Source organism: Rhipicephalus microplus, chromosome 1, assembly GCF_043290135.1.
Source record: "Rhipicephalus microplus isolate Deutch F79 chromosome 1, USDA_Rmic, whole genome shotgun sequence".
In the NCBI taxonomy this organism is placed as follows: domain Eukaryota; kingdom Metazoa; phylum Arthropoda; class Arachnida; order Ixodida; family Ixodidae; genus Rhipicephalus; species Rhipicephalus microplus.
Window position 1 is genome coordinate 165,245,543 of NC_134700.1, and position 21,371 is coordinate 165,266,913.

Sequence of the window (21,371 nt, forward strand, 5' to 3'; positions counted from 1 at the left end):
ATTACAGCTGATAGAAACATCCATCATGATTGCATTCCAGGCCAGCCACATCCTGATGGTTCCTGAGACTTTGTCACTGGAACGAGCACTTACGTATATCTACTTTGCAGTACTAAATACTCTCCTAACACAATATAGACTATGAGCGAGTCATTATGCACAGTGAATTTATTTACATTTGCTGCCGTAACACTGTGCTAAGTTACAATCGGCAACAATGACTACAAGTTGTGAAACAGTAAAAGAAACAGGACCAGATTTACCGTTGCAATTTACTAATTTACGAAGCTAAAAATATATCTGGCATGAAACATTTATTTGGGTGTTGATAATTGTGGTATCTCATTCAAACTCACTGCGAAGAAGATGTAGAAGAAGACTATTCTAGCTGGATTCCAGTTCTGTCGTACCAGGAGAAACAGTAACTGTGTCTACTTCACGCCTGGGGGCAAACTTTCTGGTCAAGCACTGGAATGACCATTGTGGAGTGCATCGGCTACTCACTGATAGCGTTCGGGCCATCGCTGGCTATCTTCTGGGTAGTCGTTGCTGGCCAGCCGAGCCGGCTCGTTGTGTTCCTCGTCTCTTCGTTCTTCTGGCTCCTGTCGCTGCTACTGTCATCTGTCGCCTGGTATATCATGCGAGAACTTTTCGATGCGATGTTCGCTGTTGGCTTGATCACGTCTGTGTGTCTCCAGGTACTTCACTTTGTTCAGTCATCCTCTTACAATCGAATGAAAACGTGAAGCTTGCACAATTTTACGCCCACGCAGTATAGAAGTTGGTAATAGGAAGTTAGAGAACACAGACTTCTCAGTGATCTTTCGAGACTGTTTGCTTACTCGCAACCATTATGTATCAATATACAATAAAATATTGAGATCGCTATTGTCGACATGAAAATTGGAGACGGCACGATTGTTCAAAACATTTGCGACTTGATTAAGTTGTCGCGAAACTCGCTTTGATGAGACTAGAGAATTGCTTGTTTTGTTCAATGAAAAAAACACATGCCCACTAATTTAATTCCCCCAACAAGATAGCATATCTCAGGGATATCGAATTTCCTGTCCAGCGCCGGCTTTTTTATGTATTGCCAATCAATTTCTTAATTTCATCCGATTACCTCCTTCACTGCCATTCTTGGCTGCCTTTCCTATCCTTTGTTACAAATTCCGCCGCTCTAAATACCAGACATGTGCATATCAAACAATCTGTCAGTCTATATTCAAAAAGATGTGTTCATTAGAGCAATTCGTGCCACAAAAGAGCCGGTATCTTATCTACGATTAAAGGAAAGCAAGGTCGTCGGTGGGTCATGGAGGGTTTTTCTAGAAGCTGCCAAGGGTACGCTCGAGTGGTGTGAGTCATATAAATCTCTTTAAATTCCAAACAATACACTTCAGATAACCTATAGGACGCCTTAAAAGTATTTTTTACTAACCTCTCTAGACTAAATAGCCGATCTAATAAGGCTGGCAATTTGGGAAGTTTGTTGCATTGTTCTTGACACCGTGGTGTCGAGTGAATGGACGACATTTATTCTCAATACGAGTGACCGTCACACAGATGTCAAGTGTCTGACCATGCATAGCGATATACATGCCCGTTTCAACATGTACCTCAATTAGAAATACAAACATTATATCATTCGACCTCTCATTTCGCGCGTATCTTTCTAGTTTTATGCTATCCATGCTCATCACAACGTAATAATAAAACGATATTCTAAAATAAAGAATGAAAGAGATTGAAAACTGTCACACAGGTCTCCGACGATTCCGAAACATTGCATTTCTTAAAAGCTAGCCAAAGTAAACGCTGAAAATTCAAACTATTTTTACAGGAATTGTTCAGGTATCTGGCGTTTCGAACACTGCGTCAGGCCGAGAATGCGCTGGAAGTGGTTAATCTCGTCGGCAGTGAGCTCGACGTGGTTCTTTTCCACTACCACTCTACGTACGCCTGCGTCTCCGGCCTTGGTTTTGGAGCTACCAGTGCAGCCACAGCGATGCTCAACGTCCTTGCTGACATGGCCGATGGACCAGGTACGTCGAACTCGTAAGCATGACAATACATGCATTGTCTTTGTCCTAGCTATGTGTTATTATACACGCAAAGAAGTTGCCAGGAACATATGTATATAAGGGATAATTGTGAGCCACGCAGTGCCACTTATAGGTTTCATGCCACGTATATTATATAGCTTGAGCACGTCCAACCTATCTTTTACGTAGACTGCATTCTCACAGTACTGATACCTTGGGTCGCAGTGGTGGTCAGTTTATCGTGAATTCAGCGCATATATTTTCTATGACGAGTTCACTCTTTTGTCGTTTCTGACAATCAAAAATGCTTATCGCCCTTTTCGTCGCAGATCTCTGTCGCATGGAGCAAAAAAAACGCCCTTTTTCAGGCTGTTCAGCAGAAACTACTTCTGCATGATTCAGTCGAAGACCGGACTAATTTCAATTCTGCATCTTAATCTCAATGAAACCTATGCCGTTGGCCTAAAATAATCTGGCCCCCAAGTGCCGCCTGCTTGTCATGCAACGACTTCATCTTAGAAATAAGAAAACCCACGAGGTAAACACGAAGTGTGACACCTAACACCACCATAATAAAGCGAAGAGAACAAACTTGTGCAATAGCTGATGAGTGCTCCGTTGCATTAGGAATCCATGCCGGCGGCACTTCGAGCGTAGTCAGACTGACTGCTCGTAATACCAGCGAGAAAGTGTTAATTTACGTACAATAAATATTCCCCATGGTATTCTGTCAATGCCGAGCCCTTTTACGCCTCAAAGATAGCGATTTGCCATGGAAGATGATGGCCGGTTAGACGTGTTTGTATATGTTCATGATGGTGACGTGCTGCTAAGAATGGAGTCTTTGAAACAGGTGTCTCAAACTCACCTCAGCTAGCAGCCCACAACCCGCAAACCTTAGTCCCACATGAGGCGGGAAGAAGATCAAAGAAGAGAGAGGGGTAGACCAAGCGTTCCCTAAAGCGTCCTCTCATTTTCAACGGCTGAGTTGTGCATAATTTCTGAGAAAGGTATGGCGTTAGGATGGAACTTACATATATTTTTTGCAAGAAGACTTCAATCAAATCTGAACGAAGGCTCTGAAATGTCGAGATTTTGTTCAGCGGATATGTTTCTTGAACACATTCGACAAATGGTGGACACATTGATTTTACCACAAAAAAAAGGGGGGGGGAGTTGAGACCAATCCCGCTACTGTGGCTTACCCAAAAAGAATGTTATTGATCACAATAGGGACTAAGTTATGGCAGTGCCATAGGAAAGACACTCTGTTGAATAGTGGTTGTCCGAAGGGAACACCACTTGACATTGAGTGAGAATTTCATAAAGATAACCATATTTCAATTTTCTTTCAAAAAGGGGCTCAACTCTCGTTAGTATTTGTTCAATATGTACTATATCGGACAGATAGAAACGCTAATGCCTGCTATCTCGAGTACTTTAAAAGTGTGAATAAGTTACTATTCTTTGTATTTTGTGTCTACTGCGGGCCAGTAGCCTGACTTAAGTATGCAAGGTTCGAGACCGTCAACGTTAAGAGCTACTGCACTGAAATACCATACAGCGACATCGAGAAACTTCTTCCCTAAGTGTTGTTGGCCCCGCCGCGGTGGTCTAGTTGCTAAGGTACTCGGCTGCTGACCCGCAGGGCGCGGGATCAAATTCCGACTGCGGTGGCTGCATTTCCGATTGAGGCGGAAATGTTGTAGGCCCGTGTGCTCAGATTTGGGTGCACGTTAAAGAACCCCAGGTGGTCAAAATTTCCGGAGCCCTCAACTACGGCGTCTGTCATAATCGTATAGTGGCTTTGGGACGTTAAACCCCACATATCAATCAATCAATCAATTCTCTAATTGTTTGCGATACCAATTGAGGTTAACGTTAACAGGCTCTCCTATTTCGCTGCTCCACTGCTTGCAACAAGAATAAAGGTTTATCGTGGATAACATTTGAAGTCATGCCAGTAAATTTAGATTTTTAATTATGGACGCATTCACTTCGGGTGCTTTTAAGTACGACATTACTTTGAAGATATTTGCAAGACATATATTTAACGAGAAAAAGCCATTAATTGGCCTTGAAATCACTGTTTACGTTTTCATACTCTTTAAAGAGGAACTCTGGCAACTTTTTAGATTCACTTACTACAATAAAACTTCGAACATGTGTTGTCGCTCGTACTGTGGTGATATGTGCCAAATTATGCAACCGTGAGTCATTTAGCTTTTTTAGAAAATCAATTATAACAATTGGCAATCAATTTTGAAATCACACTTGTAAAGGCGGGTCACCCTGTGTATGTGACCTAAGTGCCTACCCTTTTTCCAAACCCCTTTTTGCCCAGCAGACAGACGCTGCGCGCGCTTTCATATACGAGGCGACGATGACGCGAGTGCAGTTCAGTTTTGTTGGATGCATACAGCATATTTGTAGTCCTTGACGTCGGGTCTTGCATTCACAATATTCAGCAACGAGGCGCCCCACCGCGGTGGTCTAATGGCTAAGGTACTCGGCTGCTGACCCGCAGGTCCCGGGTTCAAATCCCGGCTGCGGCGGCTCCATTTCCGATGGAGGCGGAAATGTTGTAGGCCCGTGTGCTCAGATTTGGGGGCACATTAAAGAGCCCCAGGTGGTCGAATATTCCGGAGCCCTCCACTACGGCGTCTCTCATAATCATATGGTGGTTTTGGGACGTTAAACCCCACATATCAATCATCATCAGCAATGAGGAGACTAATAAATCAAAAGGCGATGCTTCCGCATTCAGATATCTTTTCTAAGCACTAAAGGAAAAGCTATGGGGCCAAACCACGCACATCCTACCGGAATGGAAGGTAGTTACAAAGAAGCGCCCGTATTTTCAACGTGAAGTATAAAAGTTCCTCCATTATTTTCTACGTGGAGGTTTTTGAGACACAACGCCACACACAGCTGTAAGATATTCGTATTTTTTTTAAATTACCTCTTGTGACTTCGCGTTTTTGAATGTGTGAAAACTTCCCGGCTTTTTACGTGCACCTCAAATGTTAACCAGCGTCTGCGTCTACATTAAACGCTGCTGGTGCGCCCCCGTCTTTTTCCACAGCGTTATACGAGACGCGCGCCTAAACGACTACTTCGCGTAGTGCTACATTATCAGAAGCTCCGCCTCCATAGCTTTCAATTCATGGCCAAGAAAAGTTGTCCCCGACTATAGTAGATACAATCATCGAGAAACGTTGTCCCTGGTAAGTCAAGACGAGCTGGCACAGTTTAATTCTGCGTCGGATGGCATCGCCGACTTGCTTTTCGCGTGTGATAAAAGGCATGTGGGCTATACGCCCTGACCAGCCATGGCGGTGTGTAGTGGATTTCGTTACGTCATCCAATGTCCATCATAGAGGACGGAGCAGCTTCCTGCTTTGGTTTCTGTTTTGACCAATTATGCATTGCTTAATTAAAATCAATAATGAGCGTCTAGGCGAAATGAACCACCAAAGCTGTTGCAGGACTGTAAATGCTAATTTAACCCGGTATAATCTCTGTAATCTCTACGAAAGTAATGTACAACAACCTCGGAAGAGAACAGCGCTTCAAGATAGATAATAGTGCACTTGAAGTTGTGAAAGACTATGTCTACATAGGACAGGTAAAAACCGCGGAGCCGAACCACGAGACTGAAGTAACTAGAAGAATAAGAATTGGGCGGGGCACATTTGACAAGCACTCTCATAATATGGCAGATAGATTGCCACTTTCCCTCAAGAGAAAGGTATATAACAGCTGCATTTTGCTGTTACTTAGCTACGAAGCTGAAGCGTGGTGACTTACAAAGATGGTTCAGCCTAAATTGAGGACGACGCCGCGAGCAATGGAAAGGAAAATGATAGGTGTAACCTGAAGACATAAGAATAAAAGCAGAGTGTAGTGGGGAACAAACTGGGGTTAAGGATATCGTAGTTGAAATCAAGTAGAGGAAATGGACATGGGTAAGGCATGTAACACGTATACAGGATAACCACTGTTCTTTGAGGTAACTAACTGGAATCCTAGAGAAGGCGACCGGGTTAGTGGGGGACCGAACATTAGGTGGGCAGATGAGATTATGAAGTATGCCAGTATATATTGGCAGCAGCAAGCACAGAATCGAGTTTACTGGCGGAACAAGAGAGAGGCCTTTGTCCTGCAAGGGACGTAGTCAGGCTGATTATGATGATGATGATGACGATGATGATCATCATCATCATAAATCTTTGTATATTTTAAAATGCACCGGAGTCCCCTTTCATGTTCCTAGGGGGTAGTGCAAAACATTCGATACTTGGCAATACACGTTGCTAAAGCGCAAGGGTAGGTGCTCAAGAATTACATTCGTGCAAACTCGCCCTAACTTCAGTTGCCTTGGGACTTAAGCTGTTTTAAAGGCGAAGCACATCTTAGCGAACTTTGGCGACTTTGGCGTATCTATCTATCTATCTATCTATCTATCTGTCTATCTATCTATCTATCTATCTATCTATCTATCTATCTAACCGCCAACGACTTTTAGCTCTCCTGGCCGTTTCGATAATGGTATCAATACCTAACTTGTTATGGCATAACATGACTGTATGAAAAACATTTGACAACTAAAAACATGAAAATTATGACTGGTATATCATGGATGTCAAGATTTACAGTTCGTGGTCCAGCAACTCTTGCGGTTGTTTCGCTCACACAGCATGTTGCAAAACTTGTATGGTATGACATGATTTCATGGCGAACACAAGCGACAGACCCTAACATGAAAATCATGACATGCGTGTCAAGTAACATGATTACATACCACGCTCATGATGCGCGCTCGAAGTCGTTTCGCTAGCGTCACTTGTACCGAATTTGGTATCACAGTACGGGATTGGATGACGAAGGTATGTGACAGGTGCAAACATGATAATCATGAGATGCGCGTCATGTAACATCATGAATACATGCTACGCTCATGATGCGCCCACGGCCGTTTCGCTAGCTTCACATGAACGAAACTCGCTATTACGCGGCACGATCGGACGACATAGGTAAATGACACATCCATATATGATAATCACGACATGCGTGCATGTAACAATATGAATACATGCCACACTGGTGAAGCGGTCGCGGCCGTTTCGCTAGCTTCACATATGCCAAATTTGGTATTACGTGACGCCAATGGATGACGAAGGTATGTGACTGATGCGAGAATAATAATCATGCAATGCGTGTCATGGGATAACATGACTACATGCCCCAGTCAAGGCGCCGATACATTTCGACGTGACGTGGTGCGCGGGCTCGCCGGCCTTCATGTCGTCGCGTCACGCCGTCGTTGCCACACCAAGCGCCGGTCCTGCCATATACTCGCAGGTGCGCGCCGCGCTGCGTTGTTTTGACACATGCGCGTTTCAGCGCGTCCGACGTCCCTTCGTCACGAAAAGAAAGAGACGCAGGGTTGTCTGGGTAACGCATTGGCGCGAAATGTAGCCTGTGGCCTCTCGTGCCGGTTGCCGTTGGGCCGCGCCGACGGACGCAGGCGTCAGACTCTAGAGTGCTTGCATTTTGCTAACGTATCTTCACTGTGCCCAGCGTGCGCGCGCGTCAACGCTACATTGGAGTGTATTGGGCCCTTCATGATGCACTCGAAGCCATTTTGCGAGCTCCACATACACCAACTTCGGTGTTACGTGACGTCAGTAGATGACGAAATATATGACTGGTGCAAACATGATAATCCTGACTCACGTGTCATGTAAGAACATGGCAAGATACCACGCTCATAGCGTGCTCGCAGCCTTTTCGCTGGCTCCACATATACTAAATTTTCTATCACGTATTGTGAATAGATGACGAAGGTAAACAACCAATTCAAACATGATGATCATGGCACGGAAGTCATGTATGGCATCATTTACCTCTATATACCTCGTAGCGTTGTGCTGATTTTAAAGTAACATATCAACATTTCTCATTCCTACTTCGCATATCATCGATTCCCAATGTACGTGAGATCTGCCATTTTTTGTTATTCACTGCTAATTGCGCCCGCTTGCTTGTCAAGCTGGAATAAAATGTGTCCGCGAAAGTGGTATTGTGTTATCGGTGCTTGGCTGCTCATGTGAAGGTCGAGGGTTTGATCCTGGCCAAGGTGATAGCGTTTAAATAACGCCGAAATTCTGGAGGCCCAGGTACTGCGCCATTTCGTGACACTTGTGAAAACACCCAATGGTCGACATTTTCAGAGCCCACTATGATGGCGCGCCTTATAATTATATCGTGCAGTTTTGCCATGAAGACCAAGAAAAGTTCTTATTTACCTCAATAATAAATCATAAATAACGTCTCAGTAAAAAACTTGGGCTGGTTGAATGGCATTTCAGCCAATGCTTCATTGATGACAACCTGTATTTATCATCCTCGCTACTTCAAGTAATCTAAGAAGGTGGTAAATATTTAGTGCAAGAATCGGCCACTTGGATAACGCACGCATCCTGCCAGACAGTATTATAATACGCCGCCCGCGGCACGATGTCAGACCGCTTTCTTCTTTCCGTATCAGAATCAGAAATCAGAAATGCTTTTATTTCCCAACGAAATTGTTGGGGGTCCTTCAGGCAAAAAGCTGCACCGTACAGCTTGAATGTGCCTGAAGGCCCTCACATGGCAGCAGTAACACTAAAACCAGCATACATACAGATGTTTAGCACATATCCAAATATAATACACCATTTTAATTCAAACTAAAAATTGGCAACATGTTGAATAATACTAGTGATTTCCTACGAACACATGGTACTTAGAATAACATAGGAATGTAATACATATGTGTGTAGAAATATGACAATACATTGTGATACATCAGAAACAATTGTATATATAACACTGAGAAAAGCACTGCTATAAATATGACTAAGATACACTATATGATGATACTTTGTATATTGAAACACTGAGCGCGAAATAGATAATACAACAGAAAATGCGAAAATCTAATAACGATGTCTTTAGCGATAATAACAATATCACTTTATATGCGGAAGCCGAGGTACAAGTTTTGAACTAAAATGCAATTTTTGCCTGAGACCTGTTTTATTGAGTGCTTGTAATATTTATGCTCAAAATAAACATTAATACCACTCAAACTCGGAACATTTTTGCCAGTTAGTCGAGTTCTTCTCTTCATTTGCTAAGCCTCCCCTTCCCCACCCCTGTCACCTCTATTTGCCATGCATATCACTGATATGTTGGCTTCCCGCAACTTGCCCCGATGTCTCAAAAAGGGGTCGACCCCTAACTTAGTGTAACAGGAAGCACAATAATAAACTGCGGAAAAGTTTATTTAATATAAATTATGGCTGCTAGAAATCTGAAACTTTGTAGAACACTTTAATAAAAAAATATTTGAAAATTATACACACAAGACTAGAGGTGACAGAGTGGTTTATACCATCTATGTTTATTTTCGTTCTTGCTGAAAGAAATCAATTCTTGATACGGTCGTCATAGACGAGGCAATAACATAAAACAAGGCTCATCAAGAAAATACTTCCGGTTCATCCATCTCTCTGCTTTAGATTCTCCCCGTGGGAACACGCCAGAAATATAGAAGTATCAGGCGGGTTCTATGCAAAACATAAAACACGTATGGTTTGAAAGATAAAGCACGAGTAGACTGCACCACTTTCTTTCTCTCCTTGTAAACTAATGTCTTTTTAGTTTTATTGATAAAAGCACCTACACAGACGTTATTGTAGTTGTAACTTCGTAGCCAATGATGAAACAGAGGAGTATAGGTAGCGTGAAAACGGCCTATAAAGCCTTCAAGAAGAGGTTGGCGCGCTTGGTTTGAATATGCTTCGTTATTCATTAAAGCTTATAATTGGTCATGCCGTCTTATATACACCACTTCAATGTCACGCGCTTCATTGAAGGCGTCATTCAAAACGTTTCGCCATTCGTAACTGCGGATTTTCATTGTGAGCGATGTGTGTGGTGTACACATTTGCAACTGAAAAGTTACCAGCGAGGTGCCGAATGGTTAAAATAATGATGCAACTGAAACGTTTCAGCAACAGCAGTTCCGCTGCAAAAGTTTCGTGAACACGTACCTACGTTTCAAAGTGAACCGACCGTTCGACAGGGTTCTACATTTAAAGAGCCCAGACGTCTTAAACTTCATAAAATCGAGGCCTATGGCACGGAGACACTGAATCGAAAGATGCAGTGACGCACAGCTCTGGCGTGTCTTTTTAAAAGAAAAGCTCCTTGGGCCCACACTCCGCCATCGCTGTCGACAGTCCCTGCGCCAGGAAAGCACTCCGAGCAAAACAGGGACACGCTCCCGGCGAAGCGGTGAAGCAGGCACCACAGCTGATGGCTCGCGTTGAGCCGTGCGGGCCCCACATTCATTCGCCGAGTAGTTTCCTTAACCAAGCGCGGCCGATGCTTTCCCTACCTGCTCCCCACGCTACCGCCTTCCCGAAAGCCAACAGTCAGATCAGGTGCATTGTCATTTGTCTTCCATTTCTAAGGACCTTCGCTCATCGGTTGTATTCGTACGCGGAACTGCTAGTTTTTCGGGTGTATTTATGATGCGCCGCGAAACAACGTAACTATAGATGATGTATACCAGCCAACGCATAAAGCTAGCCTTACTGAACACGTACGTCGCCGGTTAGCAACGTCATCACAAAATTTAGGTTCGACATCGTATAAGGACCTCCGCCCGTATTCTTTTGGGTCACGCAGGTACTTTGGGATTCTTCGGCGACCACAACACTCTGGACTACGTCCTCTTCTCGGCGACGGCTTCAGGTTTCTCAGTGCTGCACACATTGTGGAGCGTAATAGCCTCCCGCGCACTGATTCTACGGCAAAACTTCGTTTTTCTCTTCGTGCCGGCGGCCCACTTGTTCACGTCATCCATGACGATGCTAACTCAACAAGCGTACGTGGACGTCAGGTACAAGGTCATTCCTTTCGTATCTGTCGGCGTGGTGCTCTACCTGACGGTCGTGACGGCTTTCATTGTGTCCGGAGGTACACCGAAGAATTTGCTTACCTGTCTCGAAAATTTGCGACGTGGCATAAGCGTGCCTTCTAACGTACCTGAGAGACTCTTGTTCCATCCGGGGCCTCTTCAAGGATAATGGGCATATATTTGAAAAGAAATTTTATTCGGATGGCGAGATGATAAAGCTTTAATACTATGTTTTTAAAAAGTAAGCGTCTGCCTGCTTTTGGTGGAGAATCACTAACAGCGCAAGCCTTCATTTCATAGAGGTGTTGCGCAAAGCATCCTTCTCCCGTTTTACAATCCTGTTTTGTTCATGATACCGACAGATCTTGCCTTCGTCCACACTCAGTCAGGATGATACGCTAAAAAGGAGAATGTGTTGCGAACAAATAAATAAATGAAACTCGACCTCATATGGCTCCGTCCAAGTTATTTCTCAATCCAGAAGCTGCAGACGTACACAAAAAAAAAACAGTATGGTGAATGTGAAAGCTCGCGATGGGAGATTCGTAAAAAGGATGTGTATGCAGGGCTCGCCGTTTTGACAAGTGAAGTTGTCTTTCTTTTTTGCGCGGACATGTAGAAGTGGTGTATAGCTTAAGCTGTTATAATAGTAGGCGTAAAACCTGAATGGTTTTGTAACCAGTAAAAGCAGGGCAAGAACGAGACTTGTGTGGTGCGGAACATTGACAATAAATCATCATTTGTTCGTTTCTCTAGGGATCATCTATGATGCATGACACTGCCGCTTAGTAAAGTGTGCACAATACAGCACTCGGTGTTGTGCGAAATGACGTAGTTTATTTATTAAGCCAATTAGGACAAAGTGACTAATTACAAAATGAGGCTTTTGTTCTCAAGCCAACATTCACCTCACTAATGAGAATTCTCTTTTACGGTTGGTAGTCGCACTGCTGCCATTGTCACTTTGTACGAGATCAAGCTTGGACAGTGCATATTTGGCTATGCCACTTCCCGTTCCCTATTGCACATGTGTCAGACAACGACAAATAGCAGCAGGAGCATGCTGATTAGTATCAGTACGCGAGAAACCATTTCAAAGTGTTAAAAATGCAACATCTAAGGCTGCTTATAAAGTGGAAGTCTTGCTGCACGTTCATTCCTTTTCACTCAATATTTTCTTCATCTCACATATGCACCCGATCGAATTTACTGTAACAACACGCACTTTCTGATATTTCCTACTTTCTCTAACTTTACCCTTTTACTGCACCATTAGGTATAATTTTGACCTGCTCGAACGAACTAAAGAGGCAACGATGGCGAGTTCTCCAGGGAAAATTATTCCGGCTATCATACGATATAGGTTGTCATAGAAGCCCATGCGGTCCCGAAAGAAACCTGCGAAGTTCATAAATGCGACATGTTAGAGAAAATGCATGAATGCCTAATGTTTGGTAAATTGTATTAAAACGAGTTTACAACGAGATCTAATAAAATAGGCGTGTATATGGCTTATAAGCATTGCAGTCATACTTGCTCCATCACAACTTGCCAACGAAGCGGTTATTACCTGTCCTAAGTAGACGCATTCCTACTTAGGACAATGACCAGGGGGCCGAACCGTGAGAGTGAAATGACTAAAATAAAAAAAAATTGGCAGATCAGACGTACGTAAAAAATTGATGGTATGCGAAGCATGCGCATGCAAGCTGTCTGTGTTGCAATTTTTTTTATTGAGCGAAACGTTACGAAGTTGCGCTAAAGATATGTACAAGTGCACCCACGGACATGCGTTTAACAGCCGCCTTGGTTTTATATCACCAGTTGATTACAATAGAGTAAAGATTCCAAAGCAACATGGGTATTAGCAACATCAGCAGCGTTAAGCTGATATAAAGCACTGCTGCTCGCGAGGATTGTAGCCGTGGACAATGCTACATAAGTAAACTTAAGCGGATGACACTTGACCACAATTGATGTAAAGCTGACGTAACAGCTGCATGGTAGGTGAACTCATGCAACGTTTACGAAATTGGAATGCCAGCACTCAACCACAATTGGCGTTTCACGAATAATAGGATCTATTTGAAAGGTTGTTCACTTGGCATGACTCTGGAGTAGAATACTTGATTGGCACAAAGATATATTGCTTGATTTGTGGGGTTTCGCGTTCCAAAACCACGATATGATTATGAGAGACGCCGTAGTGGAGGGCTCAAGAAGTTTCGACCATACCTGGGGCTCTTTAACGTGCACCCAAATCTGAGCACACGGGCCTACAACATTTCCGCCTCCACCGAAATTGCAGCCGCCGCAGCCGGGATTCAATCCCGCGACCTGCGGGTCAGCAGCTGAGTACCTTAGCCACTAGACCACCGCGGCGGGGCCGGGGAACAAAACTTTGGTAGCAATCGTGGCGCAAGTAAGCAAGTAATTAATAGTTTGGCAATGGAATTGCGTGAACTTCCTCGGGAGGAAGGCCGTGTTGCCGCAGTTCGGTTAGCTCATAGGTGAATAAGCCAGTCGTAATACTCCTCCAGGAGATCCTTAGAGGATAGGTAGCCCTCCGGAGTTATCGGTCCGGAGTAAAACGAGGGGTCACCAGCACCTTTTGAAGTTCCCGATGTACGTCTGCGTTTGAAGGTAGAACACATTTCTATTGCGTTAATTCCAAACTGTCGCCTTAAGGAGCACCTCTCCATACTGAATGTTTATAGCTCACAATCAGATGCTCGGCACACTTCCAATGCGCTTCTGTGCAAAGCCACCAATGTCGCAGGCTCAGTTCCCTTGGCACTTACTGGCGACTTCAAAGCGCATCACCAGGCATGGGGTGATCCGCGGCACGAATATGGAGTTTGTGCTTCTGAACAATAGCAATTATTTTAACCTGTTACTGGTTACTGATCACAACTTTCCCATACGTCTTGGCAATTATGCAGTGAGTGAGGGACACCAAGCCGTACTTGGCTTTTCTCAGGAACGTTGAGTGCCTCCTCTGGCAGAACTTGCATAAAAACCTGGGGAACGACCAGTTTATTGCGTTGGTCTCCCGTGAGATTGAGGTACCACCACCGCGAGTTTTCAAAATTGTTGATTCGGATGTCTTTCGGGAAATTCTAAAGCGTGATGAAAATGACTACAATGACCTTGGTTAGCTACTCCAGCAGCTCGCCGAGCTAAGCTTCTTGAAGCGAAGAACTCCATACTGAACAGATGGCGTTCGCAGACTGCTGCAAAGCGGTATTTGCCCGTCGCCCTTAGTTTAAAGTAAGTTTATTGACAGTATAAAGCCTCCTTTCTCTCATTGCGATGAGAAACGATGCACCTTATCCCATATGCTCTGGCAATGTACGAAGCTTCGCGATGGCGAGCCTCTAAGCACAGAGGAGGCCTGCGTGACGGCAATCACAATCTGGGACCAGGAGGTCCAAATCCGGGCTGTCCAGAGGACCCGCAGTTTAAGGGAGGAGCATGCCCTTCCTGTCCGAACGTGTGGGTTGCCCGCAGCCGACCCGCCCTCTTCACGAGCATCGGCTCCTCGGGAGAATGTATGCATAAGGTTCGTTGAAGTGTTGGAGCATTGGACAACCCCCTCGTTACGCTATTCGCATTGGGCGACGCCTGATTGTTCTTTCGCCTTTTAAAACGCCTTATAAGTCGTATTAACGCGATTGCTTTCCCATGATCAAGCCTGCCTAAGGCAAGTTTGCCAACAAGTCTCAAGCACCGGCATTGCTCAGTAGTAGAGTGCTGGACTGGCACCCGGCGAACACAGTTTCAGCCCTACTGTGTTATTAGTACTAGTTTTTTTTCTAGTTTCGAGTTAAGCGGTTGCGGGCACTGCCGGTTCATGGTGGCGGAAGCGGCGGACAACGACGGGGCTGCGCGTGACTGGAGTTGTGATCTAATAAAATTTTTCGCTATAAAAACAATGGACGTAAACAGTCGTGTGTGCCACAAGCCGCAAGCAAGACGTTTGTGGTCCGTATGTGGCTTATGGTTTCGGTTTTTTTTGGATCCCTGGCATAGACAAACCTCGCCGACTGATTCGCATGACACCTCCTCACACAAGACGTGGGATGTGCCGAATATTTAGGGGCGAAGCTTTTTATAGCGGCACCTGTTTGTCCCTCGTAGTCGTTGTAGAAGTGTGTAAAGAGTATAATATTTTGACCTCCAAGATAGTGCCGGTGAGAAATTTCTTCTGTGCGTTGTCGAACAATAAAAAATAGTGCTCAATGTACATGCCGATGGCTGATAATGGGGAATCAGAGACAAGAGAATTCGGCTTTTTTATAACGCGCACGCTGCGATCCCCATAAGCAGCCATTGGCATGTACATTGAGCACTAACTGACAGGAAAAGGTTGCTACGTTGTACTCGCTGGGTGTAACCTCCTTGGTTTTAGATAGGTTTAGCGAGCGTTGGGCCACAGTGCCATCAATACAGGAACTAGTACATAACAGGAACTCGATGTGGTTAAAGTTGGGAAGTAGACCCAAAGCGCAAGCCGTAAGAAAGTGTGCGTGTGCCACCTCTCGTTTAGTCCTTGGAATGTCCGCTGGATGGCGGTGCTTCTATATGGGGAATATATGATAAAAAGATGCAAGATGGTGGTACTTGGAGTGTTGAATAGATGGACGAACGGACACACAGACAGATGCATGGATGGACGCATGAACGGACGCAGCGGCGGATGCATGGACGAGCGCAGGGACGGACGCACGAATAAACGCATGCACGGACGGGCGGATGGACGCATGGAAGGTCACACAGATGGACGCATGGACGAACGGAAGCAAGAACGAATGGTCGGACGAATGTTTCGCCCCACTCTCCATCATTCACTCCAGAGATATGCTGCAAATTTTTTTATGAGGTTTGATTTGTGTTATACACCGTGCATCAGACTCTTTGTGGTCGGACACATTGCAGTTCTTTCAGGTAACCTTAATAATAAACGAGCAATAAAACACCACCACGTTCTGACAGTTTCGTGGGTAATGAAAGACGCAGCACATCGACCAATGAAAAGTGTGGGGCTTTGGTTGACAAATGCGTCTCTCGGAAAGGCGGCACCTTCTTGAGCATGACAATGAGAAAGGTGGGTGGGAACACAGAAAGAATAAAAGCCCGCATTATGCAAAATGTCTGCAGATATCTGCAGAATTGTTTACGCCATATAAAGCGTGCGGAATTGAAATGAAACACCAGTTATAATCAATGTAAACCTAGCCATGTATACCACAATGCGGAGTAGAATGAAGAAATGGTAAGTGCTAGGAGCAACCTAATTTTAAACAGACGTTGCGGAGCAGCTTTTCACCGAAACATATTTAGTGAAGAAAATGATATCTGTCGTAACCTTATATCATCAAATGTTTCGGTGATGAGCTAGCAAAAGAATCAAATAAGGTACTCTGTATGTGAGGCATCAAGATAGGTTTGCGTTGTTAATTTTTTAATGTGATTTAAATAATTGGTGAGTGTGAACATATAAACGTCAAGAAGCAAGTTATATTTATTGAGATTCATTTATTCTTGGACTTCAACCATCTACAATAAGCAACAAGACTGCAGTGGACAGCAGATAGAGGTAGTGTCAAAATTCATCGCGAGCTCATATTCGCTAAAGCAATATAACTTCGCGAAATTGCATCACAGGCAAGGATTACTTACAGAAAATTGTATAATAGATCACTTGAGTACATTGTAGAAACTACGCATATAAATTAAACAGTACAAGCCCAACAGAGTCCCATCGTCTAGGGCCCATTCTTTCCAACCATCGGAAAGAATAAGCCCTAGACGATGTCGAGGCAGCTCGTGCGTCCACTTTCGTGCACCACAGTGAGCCGCACGTGGCGGGATTTTCACGGCAGCTTGCCGCCTGCGCTGCGCCGAAGTTGGCGGAACTCGGTGGCTACGGCGTCGAATAGCGTGTTCCGAGCGCCACACTCTTGCGACTCTCGAAAAGCATCCGAACCGAGTTGCTTCAGCGTGACGCCAAGCAACCCGCTAGCCGCGATGAACATCATCTGTGGAATAAAAAGCAGCCGCAAGGGCAATAATACAGTAAATATTGTCAAGGAGTCGTTTTCGGGCAGTGTGCCTAATATGAATGGCGAATTACCCAAGGAAGAGTAGCAATTCGAAAGTGGACAAGACGGCAATAAAGAATAATATTCTGCATTCCAGTAACATGACCCATGACAGTAACATGAATTGGCAGCAGCAAGCCCAGGACCGGGTTAACTAGCGGAACATGGGAGAGGCCTTTGTCCTGCACTGGACGCAGTTAGAGTGCTGCTGCTGATGATGATGATGACGATGATGGACGTTACCCAGAGTTATGATTTGCCACAGCTGATGTACGCCGACGTTGTACGCATTGTGATTGTGTCATATTCTAATCGCAGATACCTTTGAAGAGTCGGAAGCTTTTGTTATCCTAATCACATTTTTTGACCATGACGACAAAAGCCCATGAGGTTTCGCTGTTTGTTTACTGTGTTTCGTTCGGAAAAGCTGCTGTTGACGTGCCTCCTGCTCCTCATCTTTTCTAACACAAGTAAGCTCCTGACACGCGCTTCCGATATTGTGTTATATTTAATGTACACTTCCGGCTACAGCATAGCCAGGAAAGGCTTCGGAGACGAGTTTGATCTGAAATCAACATTGAATTGTTGAGGCCCACTAACGAATGCCCGTCGTACGCCTCAGAGCGCTCGGTGTAAAACTAACGTGAACCAGCTAGCATTTGCTGCTTATTCATACCAACATGGTGCCTTGGACCTGGAGCATTCTTTTGCGCGAGAAATCGTAAGCTAGAGTAAAAAACATCTACACATATATGTATTACTGTGTCAAGTATTGTGAAAGCGTGTTCGCACGGTGCCTGTAGTTTCTTGAAAGAGATATTGAGAAATGTGTATTTTCATTGGGCAACTGTTTCATACCTGCAAAAATGTGAGAGATGATAAAACTTTAGGATTTAACAATCTATTCAGTTTTACTTGCAAGTAAAGAGCAAGCTTCAGTTTCCTACTTTTCCATTAAAACCACTACCACGACACGACACCGTTGTGAAAATGACATGATGCTTAGTAAACAATAAAACGAGCCAAAGAAAAATGCTGGCGGCGACGCCACCTTGAGATTCCCGCTGCATACATCATGACGTAAGAACTTTCGAAAAAGTGTCTACAGAGTAATACGCAGCTTATAATCAATAAATTGAAGTGCATTTTAATCTGTGGGCGAAATGTACATAGTATACAAAGTTTCAGCAAATTCCATCGAGCCAATGCAACGAAAATGCCAAAAATGCATTTTGAAATTTTATACAGAAAGCACGAAATTCCTGCGCCCCCCAGAAAATTAAACCTAGACCTTTATTTTCTTCGCTAATACCAAACTTATTATGGAGAAACATATGTCATTAGGTTTCTGAGAGTGCTTTTCCTAATATAATTCAAGCCATTGTTCCTTTTTAGTGTCCCTTTAAACTCACTACAACTTTCAGGAATATTTAACTTCTGTTTTTTTTTCTTTTCATAGGTGATCTTGCAGTATATCCTGTCACCCTTAGCATAAATTTAGAAAGTCGCAGAATTTCATATATAGATTTAGCTGGTTCGTACTTCATTATCTCAATTATTTAAAATAGCAATCACCGAAAATATTCAATGAAATAAGCGTACCAAGCATAGCGACACCTCAGCGAGATACACAAAATATAAGCAAGGCGTAGACGTGGACCATGTGGGCTTGTTTGTATGGAATTTACGCGGATCAAAAGTCTCTTCTTTGTAACTAGAGTAGATTCAGCACGTCCAGTGGCTTTAACGTAATACTGGGTTCGTAGATGATGGCAGCTACACATTGAGAGCCTTTCTGTAATTGCACTGCCTTCTGTTTTAATGTACGACCAACGCTGTCCTTTATAGTGCTAACATTTAAAAAATCTGCGCATTCCAAACTATCAAGCTTTCAATAACTGCAAACACAAGGAGTGAGATACGACACACTTTATTTCCTCAATAACAGTTATTAATCTGGCTGGCTAATTTTTGTTGACTGAGCACGCTCCCAGTACAATATGACCGCTCGAGTTTGCGAATGGTCAAGTTGGTGCGTTTAACGCACTGATTCACCGGTGACGTTGCAAATAATTATTGCACCGCCGCGGTGGTCTAGTGGCTAAGGTACTAGGCTGCTGACCTGCAGGTCGCCGGATTGAATCCCGGCTGCGGCGGCTGCATTTCCGATGAAGGCGGAAATGTTGTAGGCCCATGTGCTCAGATCTGGGCGCACGTTAAAGAACACCAGGTGGTCGAAATTTCCGGACCCTCCACTAAGGCATCTCTCATAATCATATGTTGGTTTTGGGACGTTAAACCCCACATATATATAAAAAATATTTATTGCTAAGAAACTTTTTGGTCAAACTAAAGCCTTCTAGTTCAACGGACAGGGAAGGTGCGTTCAAATTATTGACGCCGTTGGTCTTCTGGGCTGTTGGCACCACGTGTGCACGTGTGACACGCACGTGGATAAGTGAATTTATTCAAGAAACATACACAGACATTTTGTTGCACAAAAACAAGGCATATATATGTGCACACGTCCCACCATGCTCCACCCCATCACCTCTGTTAGTCATGGCAGCACATTGGCTTTCACAGTTGATGTCAGAGCCATGCGAACTTGCGCACGACATTGAGACTGTGTGCTGTAAAAAGCAGGGACGTCGTAGAGCACAGAGCAGTTTATGCAGGCATTCGAGAAAACACCAATTCACAATCTGTACAGTTAGCCTAAAGCCCGCTCTCATAAATCGTGACTCTTTCGAAAGTGCAAGGTATTGAATATGACGCATACCTCGAGCCATTTAAACATATTCATCGTGCTTTTATGTCTCCGGGCTCGAAGACAATTACATGAATTTGTGAAGGGTGTGATGACAACTTACCTTGCAATGAATGCTTTCTCTGGTTTCCAGCACGATTCTTCTTTGTTCTTTTGAATTCATGAAGCAGTAATCGTCTTCTTGCCAGGCTTTCATCCACGACGTGTCATTTAATGTTTGGCACACCTGTAATAGGCGAGCGAATATCAACAACTCTCGAAAGCTCCAGTGATGCTTGAATTCGTAAAGTATGACTCATTGCTTGTGGTTTATGAGGAGCTATTGATTATGAAGCACTCAAAACAGCTCAAACGTATGGGCTTGGTTAGAAGAGATCAGAACATGGGAATAATACAAAATATGTGATATTATTATCCTGCATGCCGTATGTAGTGTACACAATTTGTAACAATTTTGACCACCTGGTCTTTCAGTGTGTGCAACTGAATCTATGTTCTTGCTTCTAGCCAAATCTAAATATAGGCACCCAGACAGAAGCCTGATACGAGCGGCCAAACCGTACGACTGCTTGGGAACGACGATTGGTACAGATATTTCCGGAGAAAGCACTGGCTATACGAGTGCTATAAGAACCACCACATAAAACTAAATGTCATACCTATACAGCTTACAAGGGCTCAGTGTTTTGACAGGGAAGGCTGCCATCGCACTCATGTATCAACCTAGGTAGCATGTAGGTGAACGTCATTCCTGCAAACTTGCGTCCCAACTACGTGCACTTTACACTGCACAGCAAACGCAGCGTCAAGCTAGAGCTGCAGAAATAAACATTTGAAGTATGTGTTGAAGAAAATGCGAGTACCTCAAAGAAGGTCCTGACACCCGGCGAAGAGTGGTACTGTGTCTTTGCGGCCAGCCCCCGGCATCCGATGCCTTCGGAGACGCTGGCAACGCTGGGCAGAGCATCTCGCTGCTCGAACTTTCACGACATGAATGGCACCACGGGCACCAGCCGAGACAATGTGTCTGTGCTGGCGTACATCATTCCAAGAGTGCTGTTCTGTAAGGATCGGCCAGTAGAATAATCTCATGACGTCAAGCTCTGTTGGTAAATAGTTACACTTCCCGAATGTGACGTCAGGAATGCATCCCTGCATTTTTATTCAGGCAGTGTAATATATAGTGCCTAACATGAATACTTCCTTCAAGGCTATATAATAGTTGAAGGGCGTTCAGCAGTCAAAGCGATGAGACAACTACAAAAACCGGCCGTAAAACAAAAATCGTAAACTGCGAGAAATCGCAGCGAGAAAGCAATAGCAAGTATCAACATCCACGGATGATTATGCTTAAAAAATTCGAATCGTAAAACAAACACCCTATAATCATGCTTATTTTCCTGTAACGCTTCATCAATTAAGTGCAATCCTACGCTGACAGCAAGGAGAAATAGAGAAAGTGTTTCCTGATCTCG

The 21,371-nt window shown here is 44.2% G+C and overlaps 1 protein-coding gene across 1 annotated transcript; it reads left to right on the top strand.

Annotated features, from left to right (window-relative positions):
* Positions 1–473: 473 nt before the first annotated feature.
* Positions 474–14,593, top strand: LOC119178589 (gamma-secretase subunit Aph-1). Its single transcript, XM_075867736.1, has 4 exons — positions 474–698; positions 1,847–2,048; positions 10,791–11,081; positions 14,382–14,593. Exons 1-4 carry the CDS (start codon positions 474–476, stop codon positions 14,591–14,593), a joined length of 930 nt encoding a protein of 309 aa, XP_075723851.1.
* Positions 14,594–21,371: the final 6,778 nt, after the last annotated feature.